Here is a 17,718-nt window from a genome sequence, read left to right as displayed (position 1 = left end):
CCCAGCCTCAGCTCAGCCAGTCACAGCCCTCAAGCTCTCCCCATGTCTCAGCCAGTCACAGCCCCCAAGCTCTCTGCGTGTCTCAGCCAGTCACAGCCCCCAAGCTCTCTCCATGTCTCAGCCAGTCACAGCCCCCAACCTCTCTCCATGTGAGCTCGTCTGGTCCTGAGCCGGCCTGAACCGATGCAATCTCAGCTCATTGCAACTTCCGCCTCCTAAGCTGGCCAGGCAGGAGCTCCCAACTTTCACATTGCCGGGAGCCGGGCTCTGGGCCATGGCCAGGGGCCCAACCAGGAGGAGCATCCTGAGGAACAGAGGCTGGGGGCCAGGCACTCTGCTGGCCGGGTGGTGCCCTCCCGCCCACAGTGGGAGGGAAACAGGTCCCCTAGAGGCCTCTTTCCTTGAGACACGCTCTGACAGCATTCATACCCATGGTTTCTGGAGGAGGCAAGTCAGCCACTTGAACTTTCGGGTAGAACAGCCTCCCCGGGAGCACAAGGGAAAGCTTGCCTCGCAGCTTGTGCTTGACCCCAAGTCCCACCTCTCCTCTGTGGGGCACCGGTATCTCCAACCTGCCCTGTTACTGCCCCCAAAGTACCAGAAGAAGGACAGAGACAGCCAGCACCCGTGTCTCCCCAGGGGCCTGGAATGAGATGGTGACTCACCCCGGCTACTATGCTGAGCTGGTGGAGAAGTCCACTGGGAAGTATAGCCTGGCCACGGAGGAGATCGAGCGAGACCTGCACCGCTCCATGCCCGAGCACCCTGCCTTCCAGAACGAGCTCGGGATTGCTGCCCTCCGGCGGGTGCTGACCGCCTATGCCTTCCGAAACCCCACCATCGGCTATTGCCAGGTAAGGGGCCTGACGGGCCCAGAGACAGCATCTGCCACCAGAGGCTCACAGGAGCAGGTCCCTGTGGTCCCAGGCCTGTGTGGTGACCCAGCCTCATGTCCCAAGGAAGGAGCCCAGCTGCAGAAAAAGATGTAATTTATTTTTATTTGTTTATTTATTTTATTTTATTATTTTTTTTTTTTTTGAGACGGAGTCTCGCTCTGTCGCCCAGGCTGGAGTGCAGTGGCCAGATCTCAGCTCACTGCAAGCTCCGCCTCCCGGGTTCACGCCATTCTCCTGCCTCAGCCTCCCAAGTAGCTGGGACTACAGGCACCCGCCACCGCGCCCAGCTAGTTTTTTGTATTTTTTTTAGTAGAGACGGGGTTTCGCCGTGTTAGCCAGGATGGTCTCGATCTCCTGACCTTGTGATCCGCCCGTCTCGGCCTCCCAAAGTGCTGGGATTACAGGCTTGAGCCACCGCGCCTGGCCTAAAGATGTAATTTAAAAACAGTATTACTTGCTCATCTCATCCCCATGCCGGATAGAAGTTGTCCTCTTGCTACTTTTGTCTGAGTCCCAGCAGCATTCGATTGTTTTATGTGTTTGGTAAAATAAGTATACAGAACATAAAATTTCCCATGTTCACCATTTTTAAGTGTACAGCTCAGTGCTTTAAGCACATTCACGCTGTTGTGCACCCGTCACCACCATCCATCCCCAGACCTCTTTTCATCTTGCAAAACCAAAGCTCTGTGCCCATTAAACATGCCCCAACCACCATAGCAACCACTGTTCTACTTTCCATTACTATGAATTGGACGACTGTGTCTCATATATGTGAAATAATACAGTATTTGCCTTTCTGTGCCTGGCTTATTTCACTTAGCATGATATCCTCAAGGGTCATCCATGTCATATGAATGTGTCAGAATTTCCTTTATTTCGGTCCAGGCGCGGTGGCTCACACCTGTGATCCCAGCACTTTGGGAGGCCGAGGTGGGCAGATCACAAGGCCAGGAGATCGAGACCATCCTGGCTAACATGGTGAAACCCCGTCTCTACTAAAAATACAAAAAATTAGCCGGGCGAGGTGGCGGGCGCCTGTAGTCCCAGTTACTTGGGAGACTGAGACAGGAGAATGGTGTGAACCTGGGAGGAGGAGCTTGCAGTGAGCCAAGATCGCACCACTGCACTCCAGCCTGGGCGACAGAGCAAGACTCCATCTCAAAAAAAAAAAGAATTTCTTTTCTTTCTAAGACTCAATCATATTACATAGACCAAATTTTCTTTTCTTTTTTTTTTTTTTTGAGATAGAATCTCACTCTTGTTGCCCAGGCTGGAGTGCAGTGGCGCAATCTCGGCTCACTGCAACCTCCACCTCCCATGTTCAAGCAATTCTCCTGCCTCAGCCTCCCGAGTAGCTGGGATTACAGGCACATGTCACCTTGCCCAGCTAATGTTTTGCATTTTTAGTAGAGACGGGTTTTTGCCATGTTGGCCAGGCTGGTCTCGAACTCCTGACATCAGGTGATCCACCTGCCTTGGCCTCCTGAAGTGCTGGGATTATGGGCATAAGTCACTGTGCCTGGCCAGTATTTCTATTTTTAATTTATTTAATTAATTTTTTTAGAGACAGGGTCTTGCTATGTTGTCCAGGCTGGTCTCAAGCTCCTCAGACAAGGGAATCCTCCTGTCTCAGCCTCCCAAGTAGCTGGGACTACAGATATGTGCCACCATACCCAGCTAATTTTTTTTTTTAAGACATGGGGTCTCACTGTCTTGCCCAGATGGGCCTCAAACTCCTAGGCTCAAGGGATCCTTCTGCCTCAGCCTCTCAAAATGCTGAGATTACAGACATGAGCTACCAGCCACCATTCCTGGGCTTTTTTTTTTGAGACAGGATCTCCTTCTGTTGCCCACAATAGAGGTCAGTGGCATGATCATGGCTCACTGCAGCCTCCATCTACTGGGCTCAGTCGATCTCTCACCTCAGCCTCCTGGGTAGCTGGGGCTGTAGGGGCACACCACCACGCCCAGCTCTGTTTTGTATTTTTTGTAGAGACGGGGTCTCACTGTGTGGCCCAGGCTGGTCTTGAACTCCTGGACTCAAGTGGTCCACCCTCCTCAGCCTCCTAAAGTGCTGGAATTACAAGGCGTAAGCTACTGTGGCCTGGCCTATTTTTAATTTTTTGAGGAACTCCATACTTCTTCCCCAGCAGCTGCACCATTTTATGTTCCCACCAGCAATTCACAAGGGTTTCGATTTCTCCACATCCTCATCAACACTTGCTATATTCTGTTATAGTGATGGGCATGAGGGTGTTTAATTGTGCTTTAGGTTAGCATTTCTGGCAGCTTTTGGTTTTAACTCCAGGCATTTTCCTGGCTGAGTCAAATGGCATTCTGTTTGCCTTAAAGGTCTTGTTAGCGGCTAGGGCTGTGCGTGGTCCTAGTTCTGTGCCCAGTGAGTGGCCTTGGTGTGGGGCTCTGGCCACGTGGCTCACCTCCTCGTCAGCTCGGTCATGCGTCCCACCTCCGACACCCAACACCACTTAGCAGAAGTGTAATGTGTTGATGTCCACTTTCTCTGGTTTCCCAGTGCCTTCTGACCCAGTTTGAAGGAGTTGGCCGACTCTCTGTTCAATCAGTTTCCTACAAATTGCCTTTTGACATTTCCCGAAGTTGGGCAGGGCCAGTTTCTCATTACCAGATGCCCAGCACTCCCCGGCTGTCTCTGCCCGGCAGGCGATGAACATCGTGACCTCGGTGCTCCTGCTCTATGGCAGTGAGGAGGAGGCCTTCTGGCTCCTGGTGGCCCTGTGCGAGCGCATGCTGCCTGACTACTACAACACCAGGGTGGTGGGTGAGTGTCCCCAGGTGCCGCCTTGCCTGAGTCTCCAGGTGCCTGCTGGTTCCATGAGGGCGGCAGCCCTTCCAGGCCAAGCTCCAGGCTTCACGTGGTTCCCTAGGAGTTAGAGGGTAGTATTACACATTCGGTGGTTTATAAAAGTCCCCTCAGAGCCTAAATTCCTATCCATCTAACTTTCTGTCAGCTTTCTGATTACAGAAACTTTCAAACATCAAAACTAGAGAGTGTATATTCCCCATGTAACCTGATGCTCAACTTTACTGAACTCACATCCAGTGAAATCTGTTATTAAATGGAAATGACTTGCAAGAGTATTTAATTAAGTTCATATTTAAGTGTGTTATGCTGTCCTTCCCCTGCCATCTGGTGTTTGGAGTTACCGCTCTTAGAGCCCTTCAGAGCTACATCTATTCGCAATCAGGATGGGACACAGAGTCACTGAGGGCGCTGTTTACCTCTCATGCCTCAGGGAGAAATCAGTATTTCCCCAAAATAAAATTGAAGTGTAGTGGAAGAAACAGTTATTTCATGCCCAGTGGTTTGGGAGCTGTAGAGAGAAGACTTGAAGGGTTTTTTCGTCCTTGTTTTCTCCCGGCACTCCAAGTCCCCTTCAGCCCTCACTGAAAAGCTGGCAGTGCTGGAGTGGCCAGGGCTGGTAGGCTGCAGGTGAGGGCCCACCCAGGCCATGGGGTGGGCTCACCATCAGCCTCGCTCATCCTGCCCGCAGGAGCCCTGGTGGACCAAGGCATCTTCGAAGAGCTCACAAGAGACTTCCTGCCGCAGCTCTCAGAGAAGATGCAGGACCTGGGGGTGATCTCCAGCATCTCGCTGTCCTGGTTCCTGACCCTCTTCCTCAGTGTCATGCCCTTTGAGAGCGCTGTGGTCATCGTCGACTGCTTTTTCTATGAGGGCATCAAGGTGATCCTGCAGGTGGCCCTGGCCGTCCTGGACGCCAACATGGAGCAGCTGCTGGGCTGCAGCGACGAGGGCGAGGCCATGACCATGCTGGGCAGGTGACATGCCGGGCTCCTTCTGCTAGGAGCTCACGGCAGAACCCCTCACCAGCCCTGGGCACTGTCCAGTCAGGCTCCAGTGACTGTGCCTGCCAAGTGCCAGGCCGCAGCTGGACCCGGGGGTGCTCTGAGGTCAGGAGCCGGCTCCTTTCTAGTGGGAGATGAAGCAGCGCTCAGTGATGGGTGCCAGGAGGAATAAAGCAGGAGCTGTGGGCAGAGCACGCTGGCTGGAGGGCCGCCGCTCAGATGGGGGGTTGGGGATGCCTCTCCTAGGGGCAACCCAGAGCCAGGATCCAGTGACCACAATTTCAGTTGGTGGCACAGCTGGGCATTTCATGTCCACCAGGTGGTCCTGGTCATACCTCCCCAAGCTCAGCTGCATTGCAGACCCCACGCCCTGGAGGGAGCAGGCCAGCCCTGGGCCCGCTGGAACAGCTGGATGAGCTGATGTCACGCTAGTCACGCCAAAGGCCCAGGGTCATCCCAGCCCCTCCACCTGCTCCTTAGTCCCCACATCCCATGGCTTGCAGATTCTGTCTGGGATCCAGTCCCTTCCCCGCTTCCCTTCAGCCTGCTGCCTCAGCTCAGGCCCACCATGCCCTTTTCCTGGGGTTTCCCTCTCAGGTCTTTCACCTGCCTGCATCCCAGGACTCTGATCAGACCTGGCCCTCCCCCTCACCTGGGTCCTCTATGCAAAGCGAGCCCCCAGCCTGGCCTTCACGCCCCGGCCCTTCCTGGCTACACTCTGCCCTGCCCTGAGCTCTGTGCAATCCCACCCTCCCACATAGTGTATTTGAATGACCTGGAATGCCCCCAGCCCCCAGGAACAGACTGGGACTCTACCACTTGCCTGTGGCCAGGCCAGGTGCTGCCTGGGACTCTCTAGATCCAGCACAGTTGTCACCTCCCTACTGTGGGCCTAAGTAGCTTTTGGTTCACACTGATGTCAAGATACTCAGCCTGTGGCCAGAGTCTGTGGCTGGTTTTCCTGCCCCTTCCTATAAGTGGATAGGGCCTCCTCCAGAGCAGGGGTCAGACTGGGGATACTACCAGGGCCATGGGCATGGAGAATCAGCTACCTCCTCCCACCTGAGTGTCAGGCTCAGCCCAGAGACCCAGGGAGGCCATGAACTCTGCCGGGGCTAGAGCAGCTGACCGAGGTGGGGCTCCATCCCCAGGACTGTGCCCCTAGAGAAGCTGATTCCCTGAGCTGCGGCAGGCCTCCCCATACCTGACTTTCTCTTGCAACTCAACCTTTGATCCCTGAATCTTCTTGGCCAGGGCAAGAAAGTCCCACGTCCCCAGGGCCCCGCCAAAGGGAGGAAGCTTGTCGTCCTTCCAACTGGTTAGGGCCTGGGGTTATAAACCATTCCTGCCCAAGGGATCCCCCCCCCCGGACTAAGAAAACAGCCTGGTGTCCTCAGGGTTAGTGTTTAGGCCTTGTTGCGGGCACTGCCCTGTAGAGAGCTCCCAAGCTTGCTGGGGGCCCTGCCGGGGCACACCTCTGCCCTTCTGCAGGGTGCCCAAGTCCTCAGCACACTCCTTGTTAGGAGTCTGTGTCAACATGGGGTCCCTCCGCATCACCCAGCTGTTGGGAAGGAGGCTCCCTCTGCCTGGGCGTGGTCTGGACTGTTGTCCTCTGCCTTTTGTAGATACCTGGATAATGTGGTCAATAAGCAGAGTGTCTCTCCTCCTATCCCACACCTCCATGCCTTGCTGACCAGCGGCGATGACCCCCCTGCAGAGGTGGACATCTTTGAGCTCCTGAAAGTGTCCTATGAGGTCAGCACCCAGTGGGGTCAGTTTGGCCAGGCCGCTCTGTCTGGTGTGTGCGTTGGGGTAGCTACGGGCAGGTGGCGGCCCTCTGCCCTGCAGTTGGCTTGATCTCACCAAGTCACCTCTGCCTATAGAAATTCAGCAGCCTGAGAGCCGAGGACATCGAGCAGATGCGGTTTAAACAGAGGCTGAAAGTGATCCAGTCCTTGGAGGACACGGCCAAGAGGAGTGTGGTATGGGTGCCAGCGGGGCTGGGCGGGGACTGGGCCGGGGCTGGGCCAGGGGGCAGCAGAGCCCTCTCCACAGAGCAGGGCGGGTGCAGGGCTCCACCGCACCCACTGCTCTACGCTGCTTTGGTACATACATCATGGTAGGATTCATGGGACCAGATCCAGGGATGTAGATGGGAATGTGGGGAGAGGTCCCAGTCACTTTTCTCTGCTGGTGGGTGAGTCACTGGGAAGCTTCTCAGATGGCTCCCACCCTGACAGCCACATGCCCTCTGAGCCGAGCCCGCCCAGCCTGGCTGTGCCATGTGTTCCCTGCCCCACTCCCAGGTGGCGGCAACATGCCACCACCCTCCACACACCCCAAATGCCATGTCTCTGCCACAAGCTTCTGTCCTCATCTCTGGAGGGGTCAGGCCCTCCCTACCACCCTGTACTGCAAGACCTGTTCGTGGTCTCTGCCCCCAAAGGCAGGGACTTCTTCCATTGTTTCCACATTCCCAGCCCTCCTGCAGGCTTGTAGGACACTGTAAAGACATTGGGTCACAGCACCAGAGACTGACTGCTTCGGCCAATTAAAGCAAAAGAGCACTGGCTGGCAGGTTCGAGGGCTCCTTCCACAGAGCTCGCACCAGGGTCTCCGCAGGGATCCAGACGATGGGAGCCAAATGAGCATTCCTCACCCTTCAGCCTCAACTGTATGTTGAGGAGAGAGGCTCCCCCAAGCCCATCCTGGGAAGGAGCCCAGGAGTGTGAGCTGACTGGTGGGTGGGGAGTCAGGGATGGGCTGTGGGCCTCGCCCTCTCCTGAAAGGCCCGCCCTTGAGTGCTGGGCCACTGAGAGGCGGTTCACACCTTTGCCTTCATCTACTGAGGATACTCCCACAGAGTGCTGTACTTCTGAGGCAGGAGCTTGTGATCCAGCCATATACCCTGTTTCTCCTTCCTTCTAGGTCCGAGCTATACCTGTGGACATTGATTTCTCAATTGAAGAGCTGGAGGACCTTTACATGGTGTTTAAGGTGACAGCCCAGAGCCAGGGCAGGAGCCCTTCCTAGCTTCCTAGCTTCCTGCCAGAAAAGAAATAGATCCAAGAGTATCCTCTTAGAAATAGAGGATAGAAATAGAAATAGCGAATAGAATAGAAATAGAGAAATAGATCTAAGTGCATCCTCAGATGCAGTTGCCATGAACCTCATGTGGTAGAATCGAATCCTTGGAGTTTAGGCAGGACCTCTTAAATGGCAAAAAATCCATTCAAGTCATCTTTCACAGAAGAGGGAATGCATTGCCCCTGTAACTGAAAAGTCTGTCAATGCAAACTTCAGACATGGCTGGATCCAGGTGCTCAAATGTGCGGTCAGGCTCCCCCACCTCTGATGTCCTCTGCACTGCTCTTCCTACAGTGCCAGGACTGTCGTCACAGCTCCAGGGCCATACTCTCTTCTCAGTAACCCCAGTGCGAAGATAATTTTTCTTGCTCTTGTGCTTTTAGCAAAAGACCCAGCCTTGAGAGTTGGAATGACCGCCTTTCTGTTCTTGTTGCCAGTTCACATCCACTCTCCAGCTGCCTCAGGTTCTGTGCTCAAGGTGGCCACTCTGCTGTGGCCCTGGTGTCACAACGGTTGAGCCAGCTCTGCCTGCCTCCTAGAGAGGTCATAGGAGCGAGAGCAAGCCTCGGGCCTCTTGTTTCCCGGGAGCCGTGCCAGGAAGGCTCAGCCCTTTTCTGGGGCCAGCAGACCAGCTCTGCCCCCTGCAGGCTGCCAAGGACTCTGTCAGCCAACCCCCTCCCCATCTGTTAACAAGGGACTGATGATACCCTGAGAGCTTTCAAGAGGTGCTGCAGTGTCTGGCCAGTGCTCACCACCCCAGGGCTCCGCAGGCTTGGACGGAGGGGGAGGGTGGACACATCACCAGCCCAGGGGTCCCCTCCACCCACAGGCTTAGCGGCTGGGCCATCTCACCAGACTGTGTCCCACAGGCCAAGCACCTGGCGAGCCAGTACTGGGGGTGCAGCCACACAGTGGCCGGCCGTCGGGACCCCAGCCTGCCCTACCTGGAGCAGTACCGGATTGATGCCAGCCAGTTTCGGGAACTCTTTGCCAGCCTGACACCCTGGGCCTGCGGCTCCCACACACCTGTGCTGGCAGGTCGCATGTTCAGGCTCCTGGACAAAAACAAGGACTCGCTGATCAACTTCAAGGAGTTCGTGACGGGGATGAGTGAGTGCCTGCAGGGCCTACCAGGGGCCTGACCCTCCCTTACCCTTTCCCAGGAAGCCTTCCAAATGCCAGCATCTCCTGTCTGTCCCCACTGCAGCCAGTAGGGGCTGCTTGAGCCCCGGCCCTAGATATGGGAAGAACAGTTCACCCACAGGAGCCGAAAGGGGCCCAGCAGGAGCCCTGCCCGCTCCCCTCCCTCATGCAGTCTGGGGCTGCTAGAAGTTGGTCTGCCAGCCCCAGGGAAGGGTTGAGCCTTCCCAGCAGGGCACCAGGCGGACAGGGCCTGGGACTCACCCCGTGACCTCTCCAGGAGGGAGTTGGGCAGCGCAGGCTGTGAAGAGGGTCCCACTCGGACCCCCTGAAAGGGCCTCTGCAGCCATCTTGCCAGCCCCAGCCCCTTCCCTGGCCTTCTCCACAGGCGGGATGTACCACGGGGACCTGACAGAGAAGCTCAAGGTGCTCTACAAGCTACACCTTCCCCCAGGTGAGAGCCTCCTGCCCACTGCCCAGCCAGGATCTCCCACTTGTCCGGAAGTTCAGCTGCAGAGGACAGGCCTCTGTGGGACTGTGGGGCCTTAAGGGGGCACAGCGGCTCCACAGGCTGGAGTTTCACATTGGAGGAGAGGGAACGGGAGCTTGAGCACCTGACAGAGGTCTGAGAGCAGGGCCTTGGCCTGGGAAAGGACATGGAGGAGAATCCCATGGGTGACCGGGCACCACTGGGAGCAGAACTCCCACCGAGGAGGCGCTGGACCCAAAACCCACGAGGAGGGCCACGAGTGGAGCTTCAGGCTGGAACTGAAACTGCTGCATTAATTTGTCAAGTTTCTTAAGGGTTTATTCCCAGAGGTTCAGCTAGAGAATCCTCACATGGCCATGAGGAGGGGCCACTTCTCTCTGGCCTCTCGGCGGTTCTGGAGCCTAGTAGGGCTGCATTGGCGACAGGCTGTCTGGGGGCTCAGCAGGGGTGGCTGCGTGGACAGTGCTCCAAGGAGGGGTCATCTCCATCATCATAGAAGGAAAGAAAGGCAAGGCAGGTGGAAATCCTGGGCCAGGCGCTCTGCTCTGACTGGACCTGCCCCCAGGTCCCTGCTGTTGCTTGCTGTCTGAGGTCAGCAGCTGCCCTCAGAACTGACCCTGGGGATTTTTAGGATGCTGAGGCTGGGCTTCACCTGAGGAGATTCTCTCCTGATTGCCTGTGATGGGGCCCAGACCTGTGATTTTTAAAGCTGACAGGCCATTGCTCTGTGCCTCCAGAGCCGAAAGGCTCTTGACACAGCTGTTCTCGTTGGTGGCTGGCTCACCAGAGAGGCCCTGGTGGGACAGACCCCACTGGGCCTAGGTCACAGGGTTGAGAGCATGCAGGGCTACCCTGAGACTCCTGAGCACCCTCAGCCTGCCCTGCCCTGTCCTGTCCAGACACAGAGAACACTTGGGCTCTGGTGGGCTGCGGCCCATGCCCTGCCACAATCACCCAGGACCATGCGATCTGCAACCCTGGGTACTGCTTGGTGACCTCCAGCAAAGACTGCACTGAATGAGGCAGGCCAGTACACACAGTGCAGCATGACCTCTGAGCTACCCAAAGAGAGAGCAGCAAGTTGTCTGTGCATGGCCGGTCTCTGTGTGCCCATAGGAGCATGAAACGCCCCCAAAGGGTCCACTGGCCAGATGGTCATTGGGGCAGGAGGGCAGCTGCCATTCACTGAACTCCTAATTGTGTTGATTGGATTTTTACCTGGGACATGTATTTCCTTTTCAAACACAATGTAAAAGTCAGGAAAGCGGAGGCCTGGGCGCAGTGGCTCACGCCTGTAATCCCAGCACTTTAGGAGGCCGAGGCGGGCGGATCACGAGGTCAGGAGCTCCAGACCATCCTGACTAACACAGTGAAACCCCGTCTCTACTAAAAATACAAAAAACTAGCCGGGCATGGTGGTGGTGCCTGTAGTCCCAGCTACTCTGGAGGCTGAGGCAGGAGAATGGCGTGAACCCAGGAGGTGGAGCTTGCAGTGAGCTGAGATGGCGCCACTGCACTCCAGCCTGGGCCATAGAGCAAGACTCTGTCTCAAAAAAAAAAAAAAAAAAGTCACAAAAGCAGCTGGGCACGGTAGGAGGCCCAGACAGGTGGATCACTTGAGGTCAGGAGTTGGAGACCAGCCTGGCCAACATGATGAAACCTGTCCTTACTAAAAATACAAAAATTAGCTGGGCATGGTGGTACACACTTGTAGTCCCAGCTACTTGGGAGGCTGAGACAGGAGAATCACTTGAACCCAGGACGCGGAGGTTGCAGTGAGCCAAGATCATGTGACTGCGGTGCAACCTGAGCGATAAAGTGAGACTCCATTTCAAAAAAAAAAAAAAAAAGTCAGGAAAGTAACAAATAACCAATCATTACCATCAAAACTGTTACTGGGCACTGTAATGGGCAGGTGCTGGGACTGGCCAGGCTTGTGGGCGGGGAAAGCACGCCTCTGCCCAGGGCTGCAGGGACTTACTTGGAGGGGATCTCCTTGTTTCCTCCTGCCCTCACTCTGCCTTCTCTCCGGGCACAGCTCTGAGCCCAGAGGAAGCCGAGTCAGCCCTGGAGGCAGCGCATTATTTCACAGAGGACAGCTCCTCAGAAGGTGAGTGGCCATTGGACCCGACATGCCCAGCCAGCACCCTGCAGCCACTGCAGCGGGGCTCGGGCAGTGGCCAGCAGTCCCACCTGGGCTCAGGGAGCAGGCTGCATGGGGTCTCCCCAGGGGACCATGGGCTGGGCCCTGCCATGCTGGCGGGGGCTGGGGCCGCCCCCTGTGGATGTCCTCACTCCTGTTTCTCTTGTGTCTCTGTCTTCCTGGACCTTGGCTCCTCCCCTCTCTGCCCCTCTGCCTCTCCTCTGCTGTCCCTTCCAGCATCTCCTCTGGCCTCAGATCTGGATCTTTTCCTGCCCTGGGAGGCTCAAGGTCAGTCCCTGGAAGGCAGGGGCGCCCCCTGTACCTCCTAACACTCTCCTGCACTATCAGGAAGCCTGGAAGCTCTTTGTCCCAGGGACCCCTCTGGGACTTCATCCTGCGGGGGATAAGTCCTGAGAAGGACCCAGAACCAAGCCACTCCTCTGCACGGCCTCCACGTCTGCTGTGGGTGGGAAGTAAATAAGGCCCCTGCACTAGGCACCAAGCAGGCCCAGGGCATGACCTCTGCAGCCACATGTTAGAGATATTCTGTCTTCATGTGAGTGGAAAAATATAAAATGCTATCGGAGCGTGTGAAAGACAGCGTGGCTGAGTGGAGGCTAGAAAGAAAAGTGGATGCTTTCCTAGGAAAAATCTTCATGCTCCACATCACTTTTTTTGTTAAGGAAAAACACGTATGTTGAGTGCCTGTTAGAACTCATCCCTGTGCTATGTTTAAAGCCTGTTGGGACCATCTGATCCCAGGTGATGGGAGCATTCTAGGCCCTGGGCTTTGGCAGTCGAGCTGGTGACATGCAGCACACTTGCAAAACCGACCATAATGCCACCTGGTGATTTCATGTGGGGGATAATGCACACCAAGGAACTGACTCAGAAAACCAAAAATAGTGTGTACCAAGATGCCCATGGCAGTCCTGGTGACAGTGGCAGAGGCTGACTTGAGCTTGAGGACCTTGATTTCAAGGACAGAAACTACAGAAGCAGGTACACCTTCTGTTGTACGTGGAACCAGCAGGCCACTCTAGGCTTGTCCCGCATGCTTCTGGGAGCGGCATGGTGGTGCAGAGCCCTGGCCTCAGACCGCATGTGGCCCCCAGGAAGCAGGGCTTCCATTCCAGGGTGAGATGTCTGAGCCCAAGGAGGTGTGCCTTCACTGCCACCACACAGCCAGCAAGAGCAGCTCAGAACTGGGTGCTGCCAACCTGCCTGAGGTGTCCCCACCAGCCACACTGCCTCTGGGGAACAGCTCCAGGAGAGCTGGTCGGCTGCTTCTCTCCTCAGGTGCATGTTCTCACACAGGGAGTATAGTGCACGCCAACTCCAGCAAATGTAGTCCTCAAAACTCCCCGAAACGCTGCACTGAGCACAGGAGCTGTGCACAGACAACCCCTCTAACAGGCACAGCAGGCACTGGTGGAAGGGGTCACTAGGATTCCCCTGAGTTCTAGCAGGAACTATAGAATTCACTAGTCCTCAGACTGGTCTGTAGCCTGCATCATTGTTCATTTCAGAACCAGCATGTTGAGACTTGTATTCATTTGGACAAGAGGAAGTGAGGGTTTGGCAGCTTTTGTTTTAACCCGACCAAGTGCAGGAATGCTCAGGCCCTTGCTGTGGTGCCTTAGGGTGGGGCGGGGTGGGCCAGGCAGGAGGCATGGCATGGGGGACCTGCCCCCAGGGCCTGGCCTGGGGCTGGCTGTACAGAAACACAGACTATATCTCTCAAGGACCCCAGGAGCTTGCAGTCCCAACAGCAGAATGTTCTCCATGTTGTTTTTATTTTTGCGTTTGTCCAGAAGCACTACCACAGGAAGAGCAAGAAGGAAGTGGCAGTGAGGATGTCCAGGAAAAGAGAGGAGGTACAGGCCATTCTCTGCTGCTGTTCTTAGAGACCCCAGCGTCGAGGCACTCTTGCTGGCTGGTCTTTTCCCCAGTCACTGCCAGGGAGCCCCCTACCCTGGGAGATGGTGGATGCGTCCCCCGATCAGGGAGCAGGCCTTAGGGTGCACAGGAGGCTCCACACTCTCCACCAGCCCCGCGGGCACCCAGCTGCCCCACCCTCTTGCCAGCTTCTCTCCAGCTGCCCTGTGACTCCTCATCTGAGGGAAGACAGTGTGGACCATTGTCATCAGCTTCGGTCCAACCACTTCAGCAATTTAGGGAGAACCTGTGGCTGTTCTGGGTTGTTTTCCCATGCCCACCTTCCCAAATGCCAGGGTGTTTTGTAACCGCTCCGGTAGCTCCATGCCAGAAGACACCCAACCCTTCCTCTCCCTGCTGTCAGCCCCCAGCCCTCTCTCTCACATGACAAAGATGAATCTCTTTCCTCTAACCTACAGAGGAGAAGGGGACCAGCTCTCCGGACTATCGGCACTACCTTCGAATGTGGGCCAAGGAGAAAGAGGCTCAGAAGGAGACGATTAAGGATCTTCCCAAGATGAACCAGGTAGGCTCCATCAGAGCCCACAACAGACATTTCTGGAGAGTTCTGACCAAGACTGGGCCCTAATATCACAGCACCCACACTGCAGCATCTCCTCGTGGGTGGGAAGGCTCCTTGCTGCCTCTAGAGCCCATTAGTCCTGATTGCCAGTCAGTGATGATTCCAGAAAGACAGGAGGCCAGTTGCTCCAGGGCCTTGTACAGGGGCATGTTTCCATGGTGACGGCTGTCCAGATTGAGTGAGTGTCCGTGAACCAGGAGCCGGAGGCTCGTAGGCTACCTTTGACAAGAATGCGTTCCACACCCTGCACCCTCCCAGCCCTGCCTAGGGTTTTGCACACGCAGGCTCACATGCACCCTCCACAACCACTCTTCATTCACTGGTCTCGCAGGTCAGGAGCGTGGTGTCCTGCCAAGGGTCTCACAGCCAGAATATGGGAGACCCCAGCTTCAAACTGCAAGTGTTGAGCCAAAGGCAAGTCTGGAGCACCAGCCTGACCATGGCCCTTGGGTCAGACCCACAGCCTAGCTGTGCCTAGTAGGAGACCCTGCAGTCTGACTGCTCCCCTGGCAGGCCTGGAGAGTGGGCACCACGTATGATGAGGATTCTTCCCATTCTTGAGCCAGGGGGCCTAGATGTGTGGCTTAAGGACTCTAGCACCCACCCTCGTCAGGACCTCCCTCCCCAGCTGACCCAGGCTGTTCTCTCCTCACCATCACCTTCTAAAGAGCTTCATTTGGCCGGGCGCAGTGGCTCAAGCCTGTAATCCCAGCACTTTGGGAGGCCAAGACGGGCGGATCACGAGGTCAGGAGATCGAGACTATCCTGGCTAACACGGTGAAACCCCGTCTCTACTAAAAAAATACAAAAAAACTAGCTGGGCGAGGTGGCGGGCGCCTGTAGTCCCAGCTACTCAGGAGGCTGAGGCAGGAGAATGGCGTAAACCCGGGAGGCAGAACTTGCAGTGAGCCGAGGTCCAGCCACTGCACTCCAGCCTGGGTGACAGAGCAAGACTCCATCTCAAGAAAAAATAAAAAATAAAAAAAATAAAGAGCTTCATTCAAGGGCTGAGTTGAGGTTGCTTCTGATTAAAGCCAAAGGTGATTCTAAAACACAACGGAGAAGTCCTTGTACTGACTGGATTTAGAGTCGTGGTAGAAATCCATCTCCCTGTGCCAACAGAACAGACCTAGAAACAGGGAGGCTCCAGGTCAGACCGGCACACTCTATGTGCTGAGAAAGGCAGCTAGAGGGGAAAGCCTTTTGAAGAGCTGTGTGGCCTTGGTCGAGCCACTCTCCCTCTCTGAGCCTGTGTCCTGATCTATGAGATGGGACTGATGAGGCTCGTGGAGATGATTAACCAGATGGCAGCCAACATCCTTAGACTGTCCCTTGTCATCAGTTTGGCTAATACGGACCCGTCTGACTGCTCTTTTACCATCTCCCTGTTCTTCTGTTTTTCTCCTTAAAAGGAGCAGTTCATTGAGCTGTGCAAGACGCTTTACAACATGTTCAGTGAAGACCCTATGGAGCAGGACCTGTACCACGCCATCGCCACCGTGGCCAGCCTCCTGCTCCGCATTGGAGAGGTGGGGAAGAAGTTCTCGGTCCGCACAGGCAGGAAGCCCAGGGACTGTGCCACTGAGGAGGACGAGCCACCAGCACCCGGACCCCATCACGACGCAGCCAGGGAGCTTCAGCCCCCAGCTGCAGGAGAACCCCAAGCCAAAGCCGGCGGAGACACACACCGCGGGAAAGCCCTACAGGAGAGCCAGGTGGTGGTGGAGGGGGGCAGCGGCGAGGGACAGGGCTCACCCTCTCAGCTGCTGTCTGACGATGAAACCAAAGACGACATGTCCATGTCCTCATACTCGGTGGTCAGCACGGGCTCCCTGCAGTGTGAAGACCTCACAGATGACACGGTGCTGGTGGGAGGGGAGGCCTGCAGCCCCACAGCCCGCATTAGGGGCACTGTTGACACCGACTGGTGCATCTCCTTTGAGCAGATCCTGGCCTCCATCCTGACGGAGTCTGTGCTGGTGAACTTCTTTGAGAAGAGAGTGGACATTGGACTCAAGATCAAGGACCAGAAGAAAGTGGAGAGACAGTTCAGCACCGCCAGTGACCATGAGCAGCCCGGAGCTTCCGGCTGAGGCCTGCAGCAGTGAGGCCTGGCCCGAGCTGTCGTTGGTGGAACTGGCCTCATCTCCTGCCTTTCCTCCCTTACCAGATTCTCTTGAAAAGTATGCCCCTCCTGCTCTCCCAGGAGCAGTGAGTTGTGAATGGAAAGAAGGCTGGTGCAGACCCAGCTGCCTTAGACAGATTCTCTGGGCCTGCATCTCCCGGTGCTGGCTGATTCTGGGCCCAGGAAGAGGCTGTGGCTCCCACCTTCCTTACACCCGCTGGGAGCACGTCTTGCACCAGCTGCACCTGCCTAGTGTTAGAGGCTCTCAGATCTGCCCTTGCTTGCCTCATACCTCTGTGCCCGCACTGTGGCCAGGCCAGCTGAGTCCCTCCATCTGTGGATGCTCTCCTGCAGCTGTGTGGTGCAGGGGTCATTCCTGCTGCTTGGTACCAGGTGGGGGGCATGTGCTTGTTGGGCAGCAAAGTGATGGAACCCTCAGGTGCCCTCCGGGAGCCTGAACCTCCTGACTGAGGAACACGGACAGAACACGTTTACCGCAGAGTGGTCACTGCGCTTAGGCGTGGCTGTACACAACGTTCTCAGCTCATCATCCTTCCCAGTAACTTTAAAAGCACATCCCTCAGGTCCTGATATATTTCCCTGGATTCATTTCACTTGGCTAGAGATTACACTGTGCTCAATGCCTTAATAAATCCCTGAAAGAAATAAAACCCACACTGTGTGCAATGCCTTGCTGTGGCCCCCAACCACTGCTTAGGCCTCCCAACTTCTCCCCAGGCCAAGTACAGGGCCCTGGCTGCGTTCTGGAAGTTCAAGACAGTCCTCTGCAGGGTGGAAGAGTGCAAGGCCTGCCAGGTCAGATGGAGAAGCAGAACCTGCTGGTGCAGGCAGGGCAGGTCCTGACCAACCTGCATCAGGGGATGCCCTGAGCTCCACAGGTCTTTTTGGGCAGGAGTCATGAGTCCTGGTGAAGGAAGTGCATCCTCAGGCCTGGGCTGTAGCAAGCTGTCTGCCCTTGGGTTCAAGAACCAGACTGTGGAGCCACAGGTGACCAGAGGGGACCCCGGGGCTGAGCCACAAGGATACCCTCACTTTGCAGGAGGAGCTGAAACTGACCGGTGTCCAGTGTTTGCCCCCACATGGGGCTACTCTTGCTTTTACTAAAAGATATAGCAGTTACCCCCTTATCCACGCGGGATACAGTCCCAGACCCCCAGTGGATGCCTAAAACCACAGATAACCTTATACATACTGTTTTTTCCTATACATACATACCTGTGACTAAGTTTATGAATTAAGCACCTTAAGAGATTAACAATAATAATAAAATGTAACGGTTATACTGTAATGAAAGTTGTAAATGTGGTCTATCTCACAATATCTTCTTGTACTGTATATTCATCTCTTCCAGGTGGCTGTTGACTCAGGGTAACTAAAGCTGCAGAAGGTGAAACTCAGAGGTACTATTGTATATCTCTGTGGCTGCTGGTTTTGTTTTAATTAAGTAGC

At 55.6% G+C, this 17,718-nt stretch overlaps 1 protein-coding gene across 4 annotated transcripts in view; it reads left to right on the top strand.

The window, feature by feature from the left end:
- Positions 1 to 17,557, top strand: part of TBC1D9B (TBC1 domain family member 9B) — a 44,263-nt gene extending 26,706 nt beyond the window's left edge. Inside the window, exons 10-22 of one of the 4 annotated variants that reach the window (XM_033178512.1) lie at positions 640 to 854; positions 3,579 to 3,696; positions 4,430 to 4,715; positions 6,368 to 6,497; positions 6,626 to 6,724; positions 7,671 to 7,739; positions 8,699 to 8,939; positions 9,358 to 9,423; positions 11,498 to 11,569; positions 11,840 to 11,890; positions 13,417 to 13,479; positions 13,960 to 14,066; positions 15,536 to 17,557. In XM_033178512.1, the coding sequence (XP_033034403.1) occupies positions 640 to 854; positions 3,579 to 3,696; positions 4,430 to 4,715; positions 6,368 to 6,497; positions 6,626 to 6,724; positions 7,671 to 7,739; positions 8,699 to 8,939; positions 9,358 to 9,423; positions 11,498 to 11,569; positions 11,840 to 11,890; positions 13,417 to 13,479; positions 13,960 to 14,066; positions 15,536 to 16,216 (2,198 nt within the window). In that variant the 3' untranslated portion in view covers positions 16,217 to 17,557. Of the gene's footprint in view, positions 1 to 639; positions 855 to 3,578; positions 3,697 to 4,429; positions 4,716 to 6,367; positions 6,498 to 6,625; positions 6,725 to 7,670; positions 7,740 to 8,698; positions 8,940 to 9,249; positions 9,424 to 11,497; positions 11,570 to 11,839; positions 11,891 to 13,416; positions 13,480 to 13,959; positions 14,067 to 15,535 lie in introns of all 4 variants that reach the window. The other 3 variants (XM_033178510.1, XM_033178513.1, XM_033178511.1) reach the window with 3 other exon arrangements.
- The last annotated feature ends 161 nt before the right edge of the window (positions 17,558 to 17,718 follow it).

This window comes from Trachypithecus francoisi, unplaced genomic scaffold (genome assembly GCF_009764315.1).
Source record: "Trachypithecus francoisi isolate TF-2019V2 unplaced genomic scaffold, Tfra_2.0 Lachesis_group2, whole genome shotgun sequence".
Classification (NCBI taxonomy): Eukaryota; Metazoa; Chordata; class Mammalia; order Primates; family Cercopithecidae; genus Trachypithecus; species Trachypithecus francoisi.
This window is presented reverse-complemented; position numbering and strand designations above follow the sequence as displayed.